Source organism: Delphinus delphis, chromosome 15, assembly GCF_949987515.2.
Source record: "Delphinus delphis chromosome 15, mDelDel1.2, whole genome shotgun sequence".
NCBI classification, from domain to species: Eukaryota; Metazoa; Chordata; class Mammalia; order Artiodactyla; family Delphinidae; genus Delphinus; species Delphinus delphis.
Genome location: NC_082697.1, coordinates 773,096 through 793,995, shown reverse-complemented (window position 1 = coordinate 793,995; position 20,900 = coordinate 773,096). Strand labels below are relative to the sequence as shown.

Below are 20,900 nucleotides of genomic sequence, written 5' to 3'. Positions count from 1 at the left end.
GATCCAGGGCTGGTGCGAGCTGGCAGCGTTGGGGGTCACCTTCAGAGCCTGTGCCATTTAAGGAACAGGTGCACAGGCCGGTTGGTAGCTGATCCTGTCACGGCCTCTGCCGCTGACTCGCAGGAAGAGGCAGGGCACCGTGTCACAGCACTGCCATCAGCGCATCGCCCACCGACCACCTGACGAGCCGGGAGCCACCTGCTCTTTGAGGCCACCCGACGGCCAAGCACACGTGAGAAACGGCTGGCAGACATGGGAGACACACGGACCTCTCGAAGTGACCCTTTTAACCAGCTCTGCAAGTAAAATATTAACCAGTGGGCTTCCCTGGTGGCGCAGTGGTTGAGAGTCCGCCTGCCGATGCAAGGGACACGGGTTCGTGCCCCGGTCCGGGAAGATCCCACATGCCGCGGAGCGGCTGGGCCCGTGAGCCATGGCCGCTGAGCCTGCGCGTCTGGAGCCTGTGCTCCGCAACGGGAGAGACCACAACAGTGAGGGGCCCGCGTACAGCAAAAAACAAACAAAAACATTAACCGGTAAAACGGGGTGAAGAATGAAGTGACCGCAGACTTGCTAAATAGGTATTGTTTATTAAGGCTTGTATTCTCCTAGAGGAAGTTATCCGATGTCGTCTGTGACTCCGTACAGGCAATAACAGTTCAGAGAAAGTGACATGTTCTAAATACAAGTCTAGATAAAACGGCTTAAACTGTAACTCGGAGGGCCTGGCGAGTACAGCTTTCAGAGAGCACCTGCGCTCCGCACGGGAGGCTCTGCCCGGCTCGTGTGCGGGGCGCCAGGCAGGCGTGCACACTGCTTTCATGCTCGAACTCCCGTGGCGAGTGCTTCGGAGGCCCCTCGTCCCACAAGACACGACAGCAAATTCAGTTTCTAAAAGGTTTTCTGTTTGTTTGCTTTTTTGTACCCATTCAACAGGAAAAAAACTAGACACGCACGCTGAAATTTACAATCGGTGGCATCACCCATCACACCGTCTGGACTACCAGATCCCAGGTTTAAAGCTTAGCATTATTGGCATAAAAACGTGAAACGGCATTAGGACTCTCCAGTGAAGAAAAGGGGGAGCGAACGGCCTGCACACAACGAGGAAGGCCTCCGCACGCGGGCCTGTGGTCACCGCCTGAGTAGGAGCAGAGCAGCCGCCGGGCACGCACGGCTGTGCAAGACCCGTGTTCCCAGGAAACAGCAGGTTCACCAAACTGGGGAGACTGGAATTTATCCTTCTGTCCAGTAGAAATCAAACGGGCAGATCAGCATTCAGACGACAGGTAACAGACGAAATGGCAAAGCGGCTGACGAGGCGGTCATCAGCCTGTGACTTCGGCATATCCTGAAGGGAAGCCCTTGAACAGAACACGCTAAATGCCGGACGACGCACGGGTTCTTACGCTCGCTATTAAAGCAAAAGGGGTGAGAGACAAGAAGTCTCATGTAAAGATATTAAATGACCGTGAACATAAGAACATAATTTTCACCAACAGTAATAATAATAACTCTTCGGGATGGATTAGGTTTTTGTTTTTAAGGGTACTTATATTTCACATTAGGTCAGCGTGACTGATAAGCTGACGAAAACATAGTCCTTTATTGGTGAGTTCTACAATACTGTAATACATAGAAAAAATACAAACAAATGCAGATCATCTGGGCAAAAATAAACTACAAAGAACGTAAAGATGCGAGCAGTCGAGCCCTGCGCGAGGCCGGCCAGAGCCGACGCCAAGAGACAGCACCGAGCACACACTCTCCAACCGCGCCAGCCCCACGTCTGACGGTACAGAACCTGCTTCGTCCTCACTGCTTGTTTCGATTCTGCCGCTCCTGTAAAAAGAGAAAAGAAGCTTAACACAGTGAGCGAACGTGCCGCGCAGACAAATTCCCTCCAGGTCGAGGTGCTGTGGCCAGATCTGGACCCGGCTCCCTGCAGGGGCCACCGCCCAAGACAGTTCCAAGCTTCGGGGTCCTGGCCACACGGAATGGGCGCCTGATAACCGCCTGACGTGGTGGCCACCTGCGCAGGGAAGACTCCCCTGGCCAGTTTATTTCCTCCCACCAAGCGGACCACCTTTCCCAAAGTGTGTGACAAGCCTGTGACCCGCAGCTCAGTCCCTCCCCACGGCTGCCTGCCTGCCGGAAGCCATCTAGGCCTCTACTTACGATTCAGCTGAGACATGGAACAGTCCCCCTCCTCCTGCCCCCCTCAAGCAGGATGAAGCTGGTAATGGACACTGCCGGACAGGGGTTGGTCGATGACGCAACGCCCAAACATTTGGGATCACTACACGTGTAATGTACAACACAAGCAAAACCCTCTCTTTTGCTAGAAACGGACCGCGTGTGTCTTCAGGTTCATAAGACGCTGACTCCCCCACATCCTCTGTGCCGTCACCAGGGCAGGGCACCTGCGGTGCTTTTCAAACCGTCTCACGGTCCTGAAAAGCCCCAGAGCATGTGGGTGAGCCGGGCTGGGTGGGTGGATGGCCGCAGCTCCAAGAATTAACACTGCCTCCCCACCCTGAACTCTGAACCGGAAGGATCAGGAGCTCCGTGTTCTGCATCCTCCGAGGAAGACCACAGCTACCGCCCCTCCTGGAGAGCAGCGCAAGCCTCTCTTTGGAGTTCAAAGTGGCTGCGGCTGGAGTGGTGCCGACAAGCGTGGGCACCTCCCAAAGCCCCGACTCCCTTCAACCATTACAAGGACCACCACCCCCGAGACTGTGAACAGCCTCTTCTCACAGCAAACCCAACAGAGACGGCGCACTCCTAACCCTGTCTCTGCCCGGTTTTCCACTGAGTTGCGTGCCTGTGCAGAGCTGACCCCGGACCGTGGCCAGTCCAGTCGTATGAGGGACTCTTCAGCTTGACTCTGTCACTTAAAACCTGCACTATTTTAAGCGCCCTAAGGAGTGGCTGTTTCTACATTTAAAACCCAGAGGCGTGCAGGGCTGGGTCTGACCCAGCTGCCACAAGACTTGGTGCTTCCCTAAGGAGCCAGCTGGCTTTCAGATGGACGGCTGAAATGCAGGACAGCCAGCACTCCTGCAGAAGGGCAAGTACATCTTACCTTTCAACACAACGTGTTTCTAAGCGTCATGATCATTTCAAAGCAATGGAGTCAAACTCCAGCTGATCAACAAAAGGACTTCTTGAGAGTCTCCAGGGCGGCCTTCTTGGTGGCAGTGGCCTCGCCAGCAAGCTCAGGGTTTTCAGGGAGCTGCTCCCAACCTCATCTCAGTACCCGTCCTTCTTAAGGACACACCCAACTCCTGCACGGAAAGCAGTGCCAGCTGCCGACTCCAGAACGAGCCCTGAAGACAAGCGTCCTGGTGGAAGTTTCTGGGGCAACGTTGAGACCCACCCCCACTCCTCTACAGTCCAGCGAGCTCGAGAGAGGCCACCAGGACAGCAAGAGGTCGGGCTTCCAGAACATGGATTAATGGAACGCTGACCCCTGTGGACAAAGGCTTTCAGCCCAGCTGGCCCGCGCACCTTTCCTCGCAGGCGCTCACCTGCTTCTGGAGCATTCGCTGCCCCAGGGGGAGGGAGGAGCAGCCCGGGGAAGCCTCACAGCGAAGCCCAGCGGCAGAGGACACTGGGCGGCAGAGGACAGCGGGCCGAGCCCGCTGCAGTAACACCTGGAAGCCTCGGGCCCCGAGGGTCTGAGGGAGGGCTGCTCCTTCCTCCGCCCATTCCTGACGCGCCAGCTCCATCACGAGGCAAGTTCTAGGTCACCAGCACCTTCAAACACCCACCAGGGCGGGGCACAAGTTTACCCCTCAGCTCATCACAACCAGCAGAACCCAGGGCCACAGCACCTAAGACGCCACACACGCAGAGCCGGCGCCCAGTCACCAGGGACGTCAAGTCTCGTGAGCACGATCTCCGTCCTGTCCCTGCAAATCCAGCAATTTGGTGTTTCATTTTATCCCCAATTTGCAGTAACTGGAGATAAGCCCTTCTCCTTTCCGCCCAAGAGTGAGAGTGGGACCAGCCTGCTTTCAAAGTTTTGCAAACTGGGAGCTGTTAGTTTTGTACAACTTTAAAACCGCTACCAGCACTGTGTTCTCCGTACACCCCATTTACAAGCCTTTCTGCCGGAAAACACTCAGGACACTGAACTTCCCAGATGGGTAACGCTTTTTTTTTTTTTGTAATACAGAGGACTGAACAGGGGTTGAAAACCCACCTATCATCAACTGACATTTCACGAAAGAAAGAACATTTTAACACCAAAACAGTAGGAAGAATCTCAGGACGAACTCTCTTGAACGAAGTGGCTTTGCCAAGTGTGTCACAATGTCCTTATTTTTCCCATTTCTGGGCCAACTGACAGGCCTCTGAGCCCTGATCTCCTACAGAGCAGACTCATTCCGTGGGCTGTCACAGGAGGTTGGGACCCACTCAGAGACCCACCCAAGGGTTTTCGCTGTGACTCTAGACGCACACATTTCAGTTATGAACTGCCTGCATTCCAACCTCCCCCTCCCCTGCCCTTCTACTCTCTAGACGAGCAAACTCAGGTTTCCAAAAACTGCAGGATATTGGGTTTTCGAGAGAGAAGCAAGCAGCGAGCCCTAGACCAGAGCGTCCCTGCTGCCGAGGGCAACGCCCAGCGAGGCCCTCGGTGGGGTATCTGCCCCAGCAGCCCCGCCTGTCCACCCCAGGGCCACAGAACAGTATTTCTAAGTGTTCCTGGCTGGACAGAGACTAGGAAGCACTGTTCTAGAAAACATCATAATTCACAAAGAGAAAAGAGCAAGTTAGCCGCAGGTCCTTTACAAGAGTCTGTGCACCAGTGTTTCTTAACAACTGGAAAAGGACCCCAGGTTCCGGGGTGGTGACCACTCAGACGTCCCCCGCCCCTGCCAGCGACCCACCGCACCCCCGGGACCCACACTCACCTTGCGCACCACCTCCTCCTCCTCCTGGCGCTTCTCGTAGTGCGAGAAGTCGTCGAAGATGGAGGTGCTGTGCTTGTACGAGGCGATGATCTTCAGCACTTGCTTCGCCTTCTCCAGGGGCACCTCCTGGGTGTCACGGGAGTTGGTGACCGGCTTGTTGTCATTGTTCTCCAGCCGGATGTGCCGGAGCTGGTTGTTGGGCACGTCCTTGACGAAGATCCACTTCACGTCGAACTTGCCCTTCCACTTGTCCTGGGACCAGACCCCGGCGCTGGTGCCGTAGTCCACGGGTGACTTCATCTCAGCCACCCCGCAGAAGTGGCCGCTGCCATTGACGCTGAAGAGCAGGTAGACGGGCCCCTTGCTGCCGAGGGCGCGGAAGGCGCTGTCCAGGCGCCGGTTGCCGTGCTCCGTGCTGCACCAGAGGGAGTACTTGATGGAGCGGTGCACGTCATCCTCTGAGTAGCTCTTGATGATGAACACGCGGCCGCTCTTCAGGTTCCAGTCAAACTCCTTGGGGTTGTAGCTGTGGGCGGCTTTCAGTTTTTCTAGGACGGGGTGGGACTCCGGGCTCGGGGTGGCGCTGGGCTGGGCGCTCCCGGGAGAGTTACTGTCGCCGCTGGTCCCCCCGCTCTGCCCGAACGCCGTGCTTCTGTTGCGAGGGGCGACCCAGCGGGTCTGGGGTGGCTGCTGGGGGCCCGGATGCTGTGGTGGGGCCGGAGGGGGAGGCTGGGTGGGAAGGGGCTGCACGGCCGGCTGGGGCTGGGGGGCCGCCTGGGGGGCCGGCTGGGGCTGCGGAGCCGGGGCCTTGGGCACGGGCCCCTTGTTGTCCCAGGTGCCAATGTCCATGTTATGCTTTATGGGCGGAGGGGGCAGCGCGCCCCCGACGGCGGGCCCGCTCTTCGCCTTCATCTTCGGCTGCAGTTTGGCGGGCTTGCTGGCGATGGCCGCCCACGAGGTCGGCTTCGACACCGGCATGGTCACGTTCGTCCCGCCGCTGCCGGAAAGGATGCCCGTCATCGCCACGCTGCTGACGACCGATCCCACCGTCTTGACTGCAGAGGTGGTGACATCCCCGATCTTCAGGCCCACCATGCCCTGCTCCAGGCTATTCATTCCAGGGGCCTTGTTGAGGGTGTCGCTGTGAAAGCCTGTCTGTCCGTCCACGATCGTGCCGCCCAGGGAGCTCGGCGGGTAGGTGTAGCTGTTCCCATAAGCTGAACTCTGAGCCTGCTGCCCCTGAGACCCACTCGCCCCCCAGGCCGAGAAGGCGGGGTTTTCGGGGAAAAAATTAAACCTGTGCTGATAGATGTTGTTCCCCAGGCCCCCAGGCTGCCCGAAAACAGCATCGTGCACAAAATGCTGGTCTCCGTTACTGAGCTGTCCGTAGGTGGTGAGGTATGGGATTGGAGGATCCCCTCCGGTAGACCACGGCGCTTCATTGAGGGAGTAGGGAAATCCGATGGATGGTGGGTAATAGCTGGACAGGTAGGGGTCGGCCATGGAGGGGTAACTGTTACTCTGCGGAAACAAGCACGTGATGAGTTAGACGTGTCCCGACCCGGAGGAGGCGCTGCCACGTCAAGCACGCCTACTTCAGCGCAGGCTGGTGGGGAACGGGCCTGTGCAGCACCGGCTCCCCTCCCAGCGCGCCCAGCCAGGACAGAGAGGGCGACGCCCAGACGACCCAGGGGCCACTCCAAACAAAAGGGTCACTTGCAACTGATCTGGATTCAAGTTAGGTGAAGCAATCCTCTCAGCAACCCCTCCACTGCACCTTGAAGAGTGGCCCACTTCAAGGCACTCAGCCTGAGGAACAGGTCTCTGTCCCACTGGCAATAATGCTTACGCAGGACACTGACAGCACGGACAGCACAGCGCCAAGTGAGCAAGCTTTAAGGAGGCAGCAGCCACGAGCTCAGGGCTACAGGCGTGCTGATGACCCACCTGGATGACCCCCAGGACTCCCGCCCCGCCCCTACCCCTGAGCCCAAAGGGGTCTGGCCCCCTCAGTCCCCACCGTTTCCTGGGGCTCTCAGAGGGGAGCTGGCTACGGCGGGGAGACCCTTACTGAAAATGTGCCTCCGTGTGATGGCCGGAACCCCTGGGAGGAGTTTAAGTAGCTGCAGGGCCTCCCCTTGGGGGGGGCGGGGTTCAGGAAAGCTGCCCAGGGCCGGGTTTAGACCTGGGGTCAGCAGTTCTGGGAAGACGTCTCCTTGGAGAGAGACTCACCCAGGGGTCCTGGTCAGAACTGGGCCCGAGAGCGGAAAGGCTGTGAAGGAAAGCAAGAGCGGGGGCAAACATGGAGTTCTCTGGTCCGATTTCTGCATAGTTCTCCCAAGTAACCAGAAAGTTCTACAAGCAGAGCGGCGGCTAGAGCCCTCCTCCCCGACCCCGCACCTGTCATCCAGTCAGAGGACCCGCTGCCCTGGCCGGCAGAGGGTGGCTGGTGTCCCAGGTGACTGGAGGAGGCTCTGCTTCACTGGAATGAGAACAGGGAGTAGCTCTCCGGAGCCCCCAGAAGTCCCGTGGAGGACAGGCCAGTTCCTCGGCACATCCCGGCCCAGCACGGGATGTGCTAACCCAGGCACCCTCCGCCGGTCCCCCCCGGCACCTCCTCCCCCCTGCCCCATCCTAGGATTCCTGGGGCTTCGGGAATCACGCCTCCTTCCTGCTGGCTGCTCCACTTGACGGCAGACTATTCCAGAAGCACTTTTAAAATGGAGTAATACCTATTTGCCTGTTAACACGAATCCTTGAGATTCTCAGGGGGTAGAAAAAGCCAGACAAGTGGCCGTCATCAGTGCTCTGAATGCAGGGGAGCCGCCTGAGCCACCGCCCTTGAAAGGATCTCAGTGACTCTGGCCCCCGCATTGTGGCCCCCCAGCCCCGCCTCCCTGCTTGCCTCCACCCACCCTGTGCCCGCAGGAGGGGCTGCTCTGAGGAGAGTCAGTCCCTGGGAGGCCAGGGTGGCGGACTTGCCCTGTGAGGTGGGGCAGCCCCAGGGGTGGAAGCCTCCAGCCTCTGACCTCGGTGCCCACCGGTGCCTCAACAGCACAATGGGGACAAGCCTTCTGAAGGGAGGCCAGCACTCTCCTCCCCCATCAGCTGGGCACCCACCTCGGCAGTGGCGGGGCCACATCAACGCGGCCTCCCTCGCACACAAGGAATGCACTCGGGAGAAGAGAGGACCCAAGGGCTGCGTGGCATCCACACCACACAGCCACACATCCAACCGGAGCCACAGGAGCACGGCCACGGAGCACTGAGCCCACGGGGCCAGCACCTCCCTTCTGACCCCCGCTTCAGCCTTAAGCACGACAGGACTTCCCTTAAAACGTGAGACCACAAGCACTGTGTTAACCACGGCACGTCCCTCAAGTCCACCCCAACCTCACTATTAATGGAGAAGCCCAACACCCTGGTCACACAGACCCCATCGTGCAGATGGGCAGTTCTCAGCCACCTCCAGCCAGGACTGTCCAGGGAAAGAGGAGGTGAGCCAGCCGGCACCCCCGAATCCTTCACCCAGCCACAGGCAGGACCAAGGCGGAGGCAGCCCTGGGAGGACTCCACCCTCTCCTCCCACAACGTGTCAATGCAGGCAGGTCACTACGAGGAGAGCACCAGCGAGGCTGCAGCTCTTTACTGGAAAATCGTGAAATAACCTGGACTGCAGCTCTCCCTTGAACACTTAAATTCATACAACAAAAGGAACGAAGACGCCTCACTTCAAGTTCACAGGGTAAGAAGCTGTGGTTTACTAAGCAGATGCCGCGTGCCACCCGCACCGCCATCCCCAGGGCTCCGAGCTGGCCCTGGCCGAGCCCTCCCGACATCGTCTGTCCCCACCAGGCCGCGGGGTGCACGGCAGGCTGCATGCAGTGACCTCCGGTGCTGGGAACTGAATCCATTTTCATCCCCTTACTGGCAGCCCATCTTCTACCACATCTGCCGGGTCTCCTTCCAAACTCCAAGAGTGAAGCAGCGGAGTAACAGGCAAAGCTGCCAGGAACAGCAGGAGAACCCGTGGGGCCTTCCCTGCTGCGGTCCGCATCCCCCGCCCCGCCCCCCGCCACCAGGGCTCGGGGCCACTGTCCGCAGTGCTCAGGCTGACTGTCCCAGCCCCGAGTCACAGTGAAACTGAACCGTGCCACTCAGAGAGCTGCAACACAAGGCCGCCAGGGGCACCGCAGGGTTCGGGCACTGCTCGAACTCACACCCAGCCCCTCAGAAGCCCGCCCAGCCGCGGCCTCAGGCTCTTCAGAGCCACGCTCCCCAGCTGGGCTCCTGTGACAGCAAACATGCCATCTACTTAGTTAGCTGTGCAGCCCAGGTAAAGAGGCCCAAGTTCACCTGCCAGGGACGTGGGTGCAGAAACCAAAGGGATGACGACAAATCGCGCCCTTTCTCTTAGTGCATTAATACTTCTGTGCAGAGGCATCGCGGGGCTACTCAAAGGAGCAGCATGGAACCAACTCTTTTAAGGACGACGCAGGTAAAACCGCGCCCCCCCGAAGACCACTTTCACGTGTGACACGTCTAACTGTAGCCTTTGTATAACTTAGGGACTCAAGAAAGGGAGGCTGACAGGTCTCCAAGGCAGAATTAGTCCAGTGACAGTAGAAAAGACACCCCCAAGCGTTGGACTTTCAGGGCGCCTCCTTGTGACCGAGTCAAAAGTGATAAACAAAATGGGCACTCCAAACAAAATAAACTCCAATAGTCGTGACACTTACCCCTAGATGACTTTCTCTGAAAAACGAAACAGTAAAACACGATAAACCCATAAACCTATTCTATAATTAAGTTTTTTGTACTTAAAACAAAACTTAACCAGTTTTATAAAAAACCCTCATGCTCAATGACCAAAACCACCTGCTTGAAAGTTGGAACGTTTGATTCCTGTATCCATTTTTCTGAGAAGTTCTGAAATTACTCAAATGCTTTAAGGTTCACAAACAATAAAGTGACTCAACCATTACAGTGACCAAGAAGAGGGATTGGAGGGAGAAACGGAAAGCCCAAGGCTTCAGACGCCAAGGCACATGGAACACCTCGTACGCTGAGAAGCATTTACGTGGGGGACGCAGGGGGCTGGAATAAACTATGCAAGAGGGGAGGTACCAAGGGCAATTGTGAAAGCAGTGACAAAGTGACCCAGGGCTGAGAGCAGGCCCCCCACGCCCACAGCTCCTGGGGAAAATCCTGGGGTGCGGCTGGCCGCTCGCTTTTCCTGGGCTTCAGGCTGCAGGTCAGGTCAGAGGAGACCATGGCTTCCGACACCCACACAATTTCTGCGCTTGTCTCCCCCCTTGAGGTGCGCGGCTCTGAGCAGCTTCACAGCGGTGAGCAGTGTGTCCCGATGCCACTCGGCGGCACCATCGCCGCGTCTGAAGGACGCCCCCGGCTCCCAGACGCAGCCACTGGCAACCAGTGCCCATGACCAAGTGCTCCCCCTGACCCCCACCCAGGCCCCCGGAGCCACTGTGGAGCAGCAGGAAGGCGCGGGCTGAGCTCCTCCAGGCTCTCTGCACGGCGCAGGCGCTGCGAGAAGGCGTCGGTGCGTCCAGCTTTGTGCCGCTGGGGGAAACGCCCCCAAACCTGACAGAAACACTGGGTGACAGCTGAGCACCATTTCCAAGGAAGGAGCCTTCAGGGTGGCCAGACAGGAGCTTCTTGCCAAGAGAGCAGAGAGGCGTAACTGTCAGCTCGACCACGCAGGACGGACGGCACGTGAGAGACAGTGGACACGAGGTCTCGAAGAGATGCCACACTGACCCTCAAGTGGCGGACACCCCACAGCACTCCGGGCAGCTCTACCCACATCTCATCAGAGGACTCGATCAACAGCACGGCTTAAAGCAACTACAAATGATCAGCCCTAGAACCTGAAACGAGTAAATTTATACAACATTCCTAAAAGGCGAATGCTTCTCAGTACACTTAGAACACAGCTGAATTATTAAAGAGGAAAAACGAAAAAGTTGACTTTTCTCCTTTCTGTCTACGTCAGACGTGACCGGGCACGCTGACAGGGCTGTCGACAACTGAGTGCTTGAGTGGAGACGCAGAATCCCCGGTAACCCCTCCGTCCACACGCTCGGCCTCGCATCTGGCCAGCAGCACCTACACCAAACTCAGAGGCGCTGTCTCCAAAACTCTGAGCAGGAACTTCCTGGGTCCTTGCAGCCTTTCCTTACCTTTCAAAGAAAAAAACAGAGAACGAGAAAGCAGGCCGGCCCTTAGGAGGGCGAAGTCAGGACAAGCCAGCAGCGTCAGAGCCCCACAGCCTCGCCCCTGGGCCCCCACCGCCCCCCCGTGCTTCCTCTCCCCCCATCGTGTCCAAACAGCTGACTGAAGTGTAGTTCAAGTCTGCTACGTAAGGATGCTCCGGGGTGCCACTAGGAAGGAAAACACACACCGAGGGCAGGGTCCCCAGGCCTTCCTGAGGGAAGCGCACCCACCCCGAGCGTGGTACAAGTCAGCTAACGGAAAGGCACGCTTTTAAATGCTTTCCAAGTCTTCCGAAGCGCTAAGGCGTCACAAATCAGAACACCAGAGTGTCTCCAACCGGCTACTACAAACCACAGCTGGGTTAAGAAAAGGTAAGAAAGCAGCCCAGGGCTGACGGATACGCCCACGACCTCCACCGCGGTGACGGCTCCACAGGTGCGCATGCGTACCAGGGAAAGGCCACATATGAAACCGTCCTCTTTAAACACGGGCAGTTCATCTCACGTCAACACCACCTCAGTAAAGGCTAAGTGGACAGACAGGAAGTGTGCGCTCACTGCTTCCTGCCACACCAACCTCCGCTCCGGCTTCCTCACTAGCAGTCTGGGCTGGATGTCACGGCAGAGGCCACACCTAGAGGCAGTGACAATCTCAAGGGACCCTTGACTGCATCACAGCCCACGTGAAGAAACGAGTGGCGAACACAGGACCAAAGGATCCCACTGCACACTTGGGTGAGAGGTACCGACCCTCAGTCCACAGCCTGGCTCTGCCACCAGGCACAGCAGAGCCTCTCTGGCCTTCAGGTTCCTCATCCATACGACGAAAAGGCCGGGAAAACTAGGATCTAAGAGCCCTCCCGTGTTGCACGCTTCCTACACTCTGCAACAATTGGGCATTTCTGGAAGGTCTGTTCTCAATTAAGAGTTTTCTCAGTAAATTCACTCCTAAGTGATGTGCTGATTAATCATCTTGCTGACAAGTATACATTTTCACACACAAGATGAAGAGGATGTTTTAAGGCTGTCCACTGATAGCACCAACCCACCACGGTGCTTCCACGCGGCGTCTCCAGCGTGAGCCAGCTGGGACTACTCCCCTGACATCAGAAAGTCATCTACTCCACTTTTAAAGACATCCTCTTGAGTATCAAAAGCTCCTACCTTATAAAAAAAGATTCCAAGTGAAGCAACCCCCTCCCTTGAATTTCTGGTTAAAATCCACACACAACACCTGCTAGAGCAAATCACGTAAGAGAAATAAGTCAGTCCACTTAACTTCCTGCCATCACCTCTGGCTGAAAGCCCGTCACTGAGCAGCCCCTTGTCCTGCCCAGAGGAGGGGTGGGCCCTCAGGGGGCCCCCTGAACAGGGTCTCTCAGGCTCCTCAGCTGCTGACTTGCCAAGTGCAGCAGGAGGAGAAGAATGGAGAAAAGTTCTAAGACGTTCTACAGAAGGGCAGACTAGCTTCATCCCACAGGGAAGAGGCAGAGCCTGACTTTGCTCTAAAGCAAACATACACTGTGCATTTTAAAAGCGGCAGATCTTTTGCTTAAACCTCAACTCCAACTAGCCCAGTGGTTTTAACCAGGACAGTTTAGCCCCCCAGCAGATGTTTGCTGAGGCGTTTTTGGTTGTTATGCGGAGGATGGTACGCAAATACTAATGACAGCTCACGGATGAAGGCCAGGGACGCTGCTCAACATCCTACAAGGCCCCCCAAACAGCGAGCGTTTCTGTCCCCAACCCCCTTAGTGCCAAGGCTGAGAAAGCCTGCGACACCTGAGAGAACAGGTGGCTACATCTCACTCAGGTGCCGCCTTGAGCTCTCTGGGCACCATCTAGTCTCACCCTCCCCACAACCCTATCAGGAGCCGCCTCTTCCAACTGTCCTAAGAAGAGGAAGCAAGCACAGAGGGGGCAAGCCATCGAAGAAGCGTCACAGTCAGCAGCGGTGCGAAGAGCCCAAGGCCGCAGTCTCACTCCAGAGTCCTGCTCTAGCTGCTCGAGACCAAACGTCCAATCATCCAGAGCTAAAAACAGTCCCCGGAAAACTTCAGAGAACTCCGCACACCCCCGCTCTGTCTAACGCAGTGCATCACTCACCCACCAGTGCTGAGGCCGACGAGAATCCCGCGTGCCTGCCAGGCGCGTGGGACACCATTTCCTCCAGAGAGAAAACCAGCTTCCCCGCACGCATGCCCCACCTTCAACGTGAAGCTGCTCTTCAATAGAAGCCTTTGTCAGCCTCTTCCTTTATTTCTAGTACTTTATAGTCTGCTTCTCTGTTGTTTAGGATAATAAAGTCAGAAATACGCTAATAAAGGTTTATTACAAACCTCAGTCAAAATAAATGTAAAAATGTTAAAAAATAAAAAAACAAACTCACCTGGTTTGACTGTCCAGAAAGGTAGGGCTCAAAGTCATTGTCATGAACTGTATCCTTCTGATGCAAAGAACCATTTTGTACTAGAATGAGAAGTTGCAAAATATTACCTTTGAATTTTTTTAAAGTTCCTTTTAATCACAGAAATTAAAGATAGTCAAGTTTATACCCATCAACTTCTACTATAAATCACTTTTACTTAAAAATGGGCACAGACATTACAGAACTGATACTTACACAACTAATTAGAAAGCTGATACAAAACTTTCAATAACTTAGGTTACGTTTCTGATAAAAATTAATCGTACTTTGGTAGATATTGACAAAATATAGGTGCAGACAAAATACTGCAAGGAACTCGTAACCAGGTTTTGGTAAAGATGATGTGGGCTGAGATCTATGTCTGCCAGACAGAGAACGGTGCTTCCTAAAGCCTGGCTATGTGGGCAGCAAAGCTGGGAAGCTGCAGCTGAGCGACGCTTCTTAACTGGTATCTGGCTGTGCTCTTATTTTCCACTGTCACCACGCTCAGCCAGGAAAAGAAGGGAAAGGTAAATAAGTGCTGGGCCTTCTCCAATCTCAAAACATGATAACCGTATTTGGTTACACCCGAGTAACACACACACTGGTTCAAAACAGTCTTCGGAGTAAACATGAAGCGACACCAGTTCTCCCAAGACGGAGTTTTGGGGGTGGACCCCAAGCCAGAGCATCCCAAGAGGCTCAAAAGACTGGGGTAAGGCGCCAGCGTACAGGGCCAAGGGCCAGCAGCCGCCCCAGGGCCAGCCCCACACCTGGGGCCGCAGACAGGCAGGTCGCTGGGCCCCCGGCCTCCTTCCCTTCCCCCACCCCAATCAACCAGCCTGCCGTGGGAGGGAGAGATGGAGTTACTCTCACCACCGATTTGCTTGCTTCTCCTTGAAAACTCCCTGCTTCCGACCTGTTACGTCTCCCCCACTATCACAGCCTAAGGTTTCGTCTCCCCAAAGAAGAGGGAGAAAAACTCCGCGGTTCTGGCTGCCGCTTCCAAGACCTCTCCTCCCCCAACACGCGCGCCGAGCTCTAGGCGAGCGCCGCCCCCTCCGCTCCCGGCCCGCACCGCCATCCGGACTCCGCTCACCTTTATTATCTTGCCCTTTTGTTCTCTGCTTCGCCGCAGGCCCAGACGCGCGAGCGGACAGCACCAGGGGAGAGGGGAACACAAAATTACCCGTGAGAACCCCTCCCGGCGGGCGGCGCGCTCCGGCCCCAAAGGGCCCGCGGTCCCGGGCGACGTCGGCCCAGCCCCGCGACGCCGACCCCGCGACCCCGATCCGGGCCCCGCGACCCCGGCCCCCGCGTTCCCGCTCCGCGAGCGGACCCCGCGACCCCGGCGCCCGGCCCCGCGACCCCGGCCCCACCGCTACCTGGGGGTCCACGCTGGTGGCCGACATGCTTCATGAACAGCCGGCGCGGTGCGGGGCCGGGGCGCCCGCCGGCTCGGGCCTCCCCGCGAGGCCGGGCCTGTCACCCGCGCTCTCGCGGCCCCGGGCCCGCCGCCTCCTCCCCAGGCGCCGTCCGGGCGGCGGCGCCGGTGGCTGGGCGCGCGGGCCGCTCGCGGGCGGGCGCGGGACGAGACGCACTGACGAGGCGCAGACTTCAATGGCGGCAACGGCGGCGGCGGCAGCTGCAGCGGCGGCGACAGCAGCGGCGACTACGGTGGCGGCGGCGGCAGCGAGGACGAGGCTGCGCGACGTCAGCGAACGCGGGGCAGGCCGGGAGGTCGACGAGCCGCCACGCGCCGCGCCTGCGCGTCGCCGCCCGGCGGGATGGATCTCACACCCGGGTCCCAGTCTCGCGCGGCAGGGCGGGGCGAGCCTGGGCAGTCACATGGGCGTGTCCGGTGGCGCCGCGGGGACCGCCCAGCAGGTGTGCATCTGTCGGACCTCGCGCCAGCAGGCGCAGCGGGGGCGATGATGCTGCTGCCGCGTGGCGTGCAGGCGCAGACTGGTGCAGGTTGTGAACCTGGTGGCACCACCGCGCTGGTTCTCCAGATGTGAAGAAACTCGAGCCAGCGAGTGCGGCCACCCACCGAAAGCCACTTATAGCCAGGCTGCAGTCCACTCTACCCCGCAGCTCTCCCCCAAACGCCCCTCCAACAACCCCTGGAGGGGCGCCCAGGCTCTGAGCTTTGCGGTCCTCGGGGCAGCTCCTCCTGGGCTTCTGCAGCCTCTGTCCCCGCGTAGCCTTCGACTCGAGGTTCCCCGAGGGTGCTGCTGTGTGAGCGCTCTCTTGGGTCTCCAAGGGGTTCCCCAGTTTATAATCATAGTTGCATGTTAGATTCTTGACCACAGGGAGGAAAAGAGTTCATCCCTGCACTTTGCCCTAGTCCAGGACCTGCTAGGTGCCTTTTGGTCTCTCCTCAGAGATGGACAGCCCCTTCCTGGCTCCACCTTCCTGCAGGGAGACCACTTCTCTCTCCCCACTCACTCCCAGCCCACCCCACACCAGGCCCCCGGCCTGGCTGCTCCCCGGGGCTCCCGCGCCCCTTTGGCCACTCCCCAACATGGCTTCCAGGTGGGTCTCTTTTCTTCTTTTCTGGCTCTGGCAGGTGTAACATCTTCGCAAGGCCTAGACCTGCTGAAGGTTGAAGGCCTGGAATGCCGGCTCTCTGCCTCTGTCAACACATGGCCTTCCCCCTGTGTTCTGCCTCTGAGTCTTCCTCCGCTTATAAGGACACCATCATCGGATTTAGGGCCGCCTTAGTCAAGTATGACCTCATCTTAACTTCATTCTATCTACAGAGACCCTACTTTCAAATAAGGTCACACTCACAGGTATCCTTTGGACAGGAATCTGGGGGGACACTATTCAACCAGTACAGGGATCACAAATAATGTCAACTGAAAAATTTGGAGGTGAATTACAGGGGCTGAGCAGTGGAAGGAGTAGCCCTGGAAACCAGAGGCCTGCGGAGGTATGGCCACACAGGCCTGCTGGCCAGGGAAGGGGCAGGCAGGATCTGATAGCCACCACCTGGGCCCACCCCGGGCTGCCACCCTGCCAGCTGGGAAATCTGGCAGTGGTCCTCACTGATCTCAGGGAGAGGGGGGTGTGAGGGCCGCTCAGAGCAGGGAGCATAGGCCCCCAGAGGCCCAAGGTGGGGACTCTGTGGGCCCAGCGCAAGGGGCTGAGGCCCCCAGACCAGCCCCGGGGAAGCCTTTCCTCTGCCAGGCCTGAGGACACAGGAAGGGTGGAGTCACGGAGTGTGGAGCTGAGCTTCCTTTTACTGCAGAGGGTCACTGCCATGGTCCAGCCGTGAAGGGAATGGGAGAAACTGCCCCAGCTCCTGGCACAGGGAGGGGGTGTGGGAGACTCATGTGACACTGATCAGCTCAGGCTTTGGAGCAGCACGGGGACCTCTGAGGCAAGGGTTGCCCGGCCCTGGGTCTGTGCTGAGACCAACGGGCTCTCCCCACTGCCCAGAACACTCTGCTCCTGCCCTCCCCCACCTGACCCCTGGTCACCCTTCAGCTTTGAGGAGGAGCCGGGTCCATGCAGGCACGTAGCTCAGGGGTCTCCTGCCAGGTGTGTCCAGTGACAGAGGGAGCCCACCCCATCCGGGGCCTTCCACCCTCAGGCACCCCCTCCCTGCTGTACGCAGCTGGGGTGGGATTGTCTAAACATTTCCAACATTGATTTAAAGAGGTTTGATTTTCTATTGGTTTCACAGGCACGTAAGCACGTGGTGAAAAACCTCATCTAGGACTTCCCCAGTAGTCCAGTGGTTGGGACTCAGCACTTTCACTGCCATGGCCCCAGGTTCTATCCCTGGTCGGGGAACTAAGATCCCAGGAGCCACGTGGCACGGCCAAAAAGACGAACAAACAAACCAAGAACACCTCATCTATGTACTGAAAGGTACAAGGTGGGAGGCAGAAGGTCCTTCCCAGGCTGTCCCAGCCTCGCTGCCCCTGATGCACGTGCACACCAGTGCAGGGACACCTAGAGGGAGGTTCCTGCAGGCAGATCACTGGGTCAGAGAGCACACCCATTGGCCACCTGCGTGATGTTAGATCCGGCAGGGGACCCCCAAGACAGGCCTCTGGATGCACCGGCAGGGAGACCTTCTGCCGAGCTGGGAGTGGGGCCTAAAGGGTGCTGGCCCTGAGTTCAGGTGACCACCTGGCTGGAGCAAACTGCCCCCTGGGGGTTGGACAGGGCTCACCCAACAGCTGGCCTCCGGGGGCCTGCAAACAAAGACACCTGGCCACCCGAGCGGTGATAGAGGTGCTCGTGCTGGCGTCAGCCCCTCCCCGGTCCCTTTCTCACCTAAACTCTCGGGGCTCATCCTTAATCAATGGCCTCCTTCCAGAAACCACCCCCTCTGCACTTTCTCTGGAGCTGCTTCATACGCCACAGACCTGCTCACTTTCTCGGGCTTCCCTGCTCCCCAGCTCAGGAGTAACCTTGACGTGCCTCCTGTAATTTACAGCACTTTACGGTTTTGAAACTGCCCCTCCGTAAGTGTCTCATTGGGTCACTAATTCCGTAAGTGTTCATTGAGCACTACTGTGTGCTCTGCATGTGTGGGGTTCTGGGGGTACAGGCGGTCCCTACCCCACAGAGCCCCTGAGGTGGGGGGATGCTTCACAGCCTGCAAAATGCTGATCGCTTGATCGTTCATTGAGGGGAAGGTTCAAGGGCAGAGGATGCACCTCATGCTGCCCCACGACCCAGAGGGGAGAGAGATGGGGGGTAAACAGGGCACCTTGGATCAGAGCTCAGATGGAGCCAGGAGGGGTGCCAGCCTGACCTGGGGAAGGCCTCTGGGGCCCATCCCAGAACTGAGGCTCAGGACAGGCAGAGCCTCGCCAGCTAGGCCTGGGAGCCAGGGCGCAGAGCTGACTGCCCACCCACTGGGAGAGGAGCTCCTGCAGCCCGGGCCATGCCCGTGTCCACTGCTGAGTGCTGGGAAGACAGCTCGGTGTAGGGGAGGTGAACCATCTAACAGGTAGAGAGCAAACTGGTGAGATAGAAGCAGCTCTGGGTTCCTGGAGCTGGTAAGCCTCCCAGAAAAGAAAGCTTGCCCAGACCGCACAGCTAGTCTGGGGCCGGCTGGAGGCACCCCTGGGGCCTGCCGCTTCCCCGGGGGCCCTGCAGCACCCCTGGCCCGTGCCGGTCATGCCTGTCAGCTCCCACCCTGCTTCTCCAGGAGCTGCACTTGTGTCTGAGCTCCACCTGGTCAAGGGCACCTTCGGCCTCAGCAGCGAACCACCATCTGTCCCCAGAGACAGTGCCAGGGGGTTTGGGGCTCGGATGTCTCACAGCTGTGGGAGCGGGACGCACCCTGCCGGGTGGTTGAAACGACAGCAGGGATTGAGTCGCTCTGCAGCTTCGTTCAACTCGGGGGACATCGACCTGGCAGTGAGAGGATGCAGGTGAGCTCCCGGCGCAGCGGGGCCACCACAGTGCAGGCTGCAAACCTGGGGCCTTGTTCCAGAAGCAGGAAGAGGCCTTGCCTCCCTTCCCTCCGCGTCTCTCGGACCTGTGGCGGCAGTCACTATTTATTATTTGCTGGTTAACGTCAGGGGCTCTCACAGAGGAACACAGACTGTCGTAGACACCTGGGGCCCATCCCTGTCAATCAGTGTTCCTCTGTGTTCACCCCTAGACCCCCGCTGGGGCAAGGGTCAGTGATGGTCACTGGCTGGGGGACAGGGAAGTGGGCGGCCAAGAATCGGTCCTAGGGGAAGGGATGTTGGGAGGCCCCAAGTCCCTGCCACGTGCCCCTTTGTCCCACTGGATGGTACTTTACAAAACGTACATTCAAAGACGAAGTATTAAGAATGTCGAGATGGTGACCACAGAGCTTTAACCCCCAAGCACCAGCTCACCGCAGTGCGGGTCGGATGCCGTGAGGCCCCAGGACGCCACAGGGACTCTCCGCTAGAGGTCCACGAAGATCGGGGGCCCCAGCAGCAGCGTGGCAGCACTAGGAGAAGGGGCAGAGGGGCCAGGGTGACAAGACCACGCAGGATGTATCAAGGGCTGCGTGTGGCCTGGAAGGGGAGGGGCCTCGATGCCTGGGCCAGGTGCCTGGGGAGGGTAGGTGGGCGGGGCGGGAATAAGGGCGAGCAGGGCCAGCCCTGGAGAGGGGCCCGGCACCGGGAGGGGTCCTGGGAGCAGGTAAGGAGAATGGCGCCGGACAGCACAGCCCTCCTATGGGAGGAGGGGAGCCCAGGGCCTGCAGCGACTGTCCTGGGACGGGCAAGGCTCTCCACACGGCTCACCCGCTGTCTCTTTGCATGCCAGCATCATCCCCCTCTGTCCGGCGACACGTCCCGCTAAACTCTGGCTGGGGTGGGCGCCTCACCTGGCCCACTCAGAGCCTGTGAGCCCCAGCCCAGGACAGCAGCTGGGTCCCCAGGGATGCGATGCTTCCCGGGCTGCTGAGCTGTGAGTGCAGGAGCTGTCGGTGGTCACTCAGTGGACATTCTGGACTTTGCGGGACTGAGAACAGAAGGCCACTGTTCAGCCTTCCCTCCTTTCCCTTCCCCGGGCCATAATTCCAGTCTGAGGTCCCCCGAGCCTCCCAGCTCAGCTTCAAGGGGTACCTGGGCTTGGGGAAGGGGCAGGAAAGAGTCAGGCTAGCTGTGCCGAATCCTCTTCAGGGACCAGCCAATCATCCTGCCGGGCCTGGGGCCATGCATGCCCAGGAAATCATCTGATCTAACAAGCCCAGGTGATGCAGACTGGGGTGCAAAGGCAGCCCCGAAGCTGCGGTCCAGGCGACAACGGCGCGCAGGTGGGTCCAGCCTCAGCCACCGGGGAGATGCCCAGGAGGGGGCCGGCCGCTCTGGTGCTCGCTCTCCCCACGCGCCCCCTTCTGGCCTCTTGCGGCTCTGCCCTCGGCTCTGGTCACAAGCCCGGAGCCAGAGCCTGGCCCAGCTGCTGGGGATCCGCAGAATCCAAGGCCCCCAGCAGGGGTGCTCACAGCAAGGACCCTCAGGAGCACCCCCAACATCGGCGCCTTGCCCACCCTCTCTGGCTGTTTCCTGCCGTGACCCCCAAATAAAGCTGTTCCACTCCAGTCTTGGTTTCAGGGTCGGCTCTGGGGGCCCCACTCCAGCCTCAGGGGTGGAGGTGGCGTAGTATAGAACATCCTTCTCTAAGGGTGAATTTTAAAAGCCATCCTTTCCCTCTCCCTCCGCCCCTCTCGCTCTCCTTTCCACAGATCTTTATGATACTCTGGCCCAGGCACCGTCCTAGGCTCTAAGGACCCCACCCCCAGAACCGCAGCAGACGTGGCTCCCCCCAGCCCACGCGACTGCCTTGGTCTGTCTGTGCCCAAAGGCAGTGCCGGTTGCACCCAGC

The 20,900-nt window shown here is 58.5% G+C and overlaps 1 protein-coding gene across 1 annotated transcript; it reads right to left on the bottom strand.

Moving 5' to 3' along the window:
• Nucleotides 1-576: 576 nt before the first annotated feature.
• Nucleotides 577-15,223, bottom strand: YTHDF1 (YTH N6-methyladenosine RNA binding protein F1). The gene is made up of 5 exons (XM_060033283.1): nucleotides 14,951-15,223; nucleotides 14,665-14,689; nucleotides 13,548-13,627; nucleotides 4,923-6,443; nucleotides 577-1,842 (listed from the first exon to the last, which is right to left on the bottom strand). The coding sequence occupies exons 1-5, from the start codon at nucleotides 14,975-14,977 to the stop codon at nucleotides 1,816-1,818; spliced, it is 1,680 nt and encodes a 559-aa protein (XP_059889266.1). The 5' UTR covers nucleotides 14,978-15,223; the 3' UTR covers nucleotides 577-1,815.
• Between the last annotated feature and the right edge of the window lie 5,677 nt (nucleotides 15,224-20,900).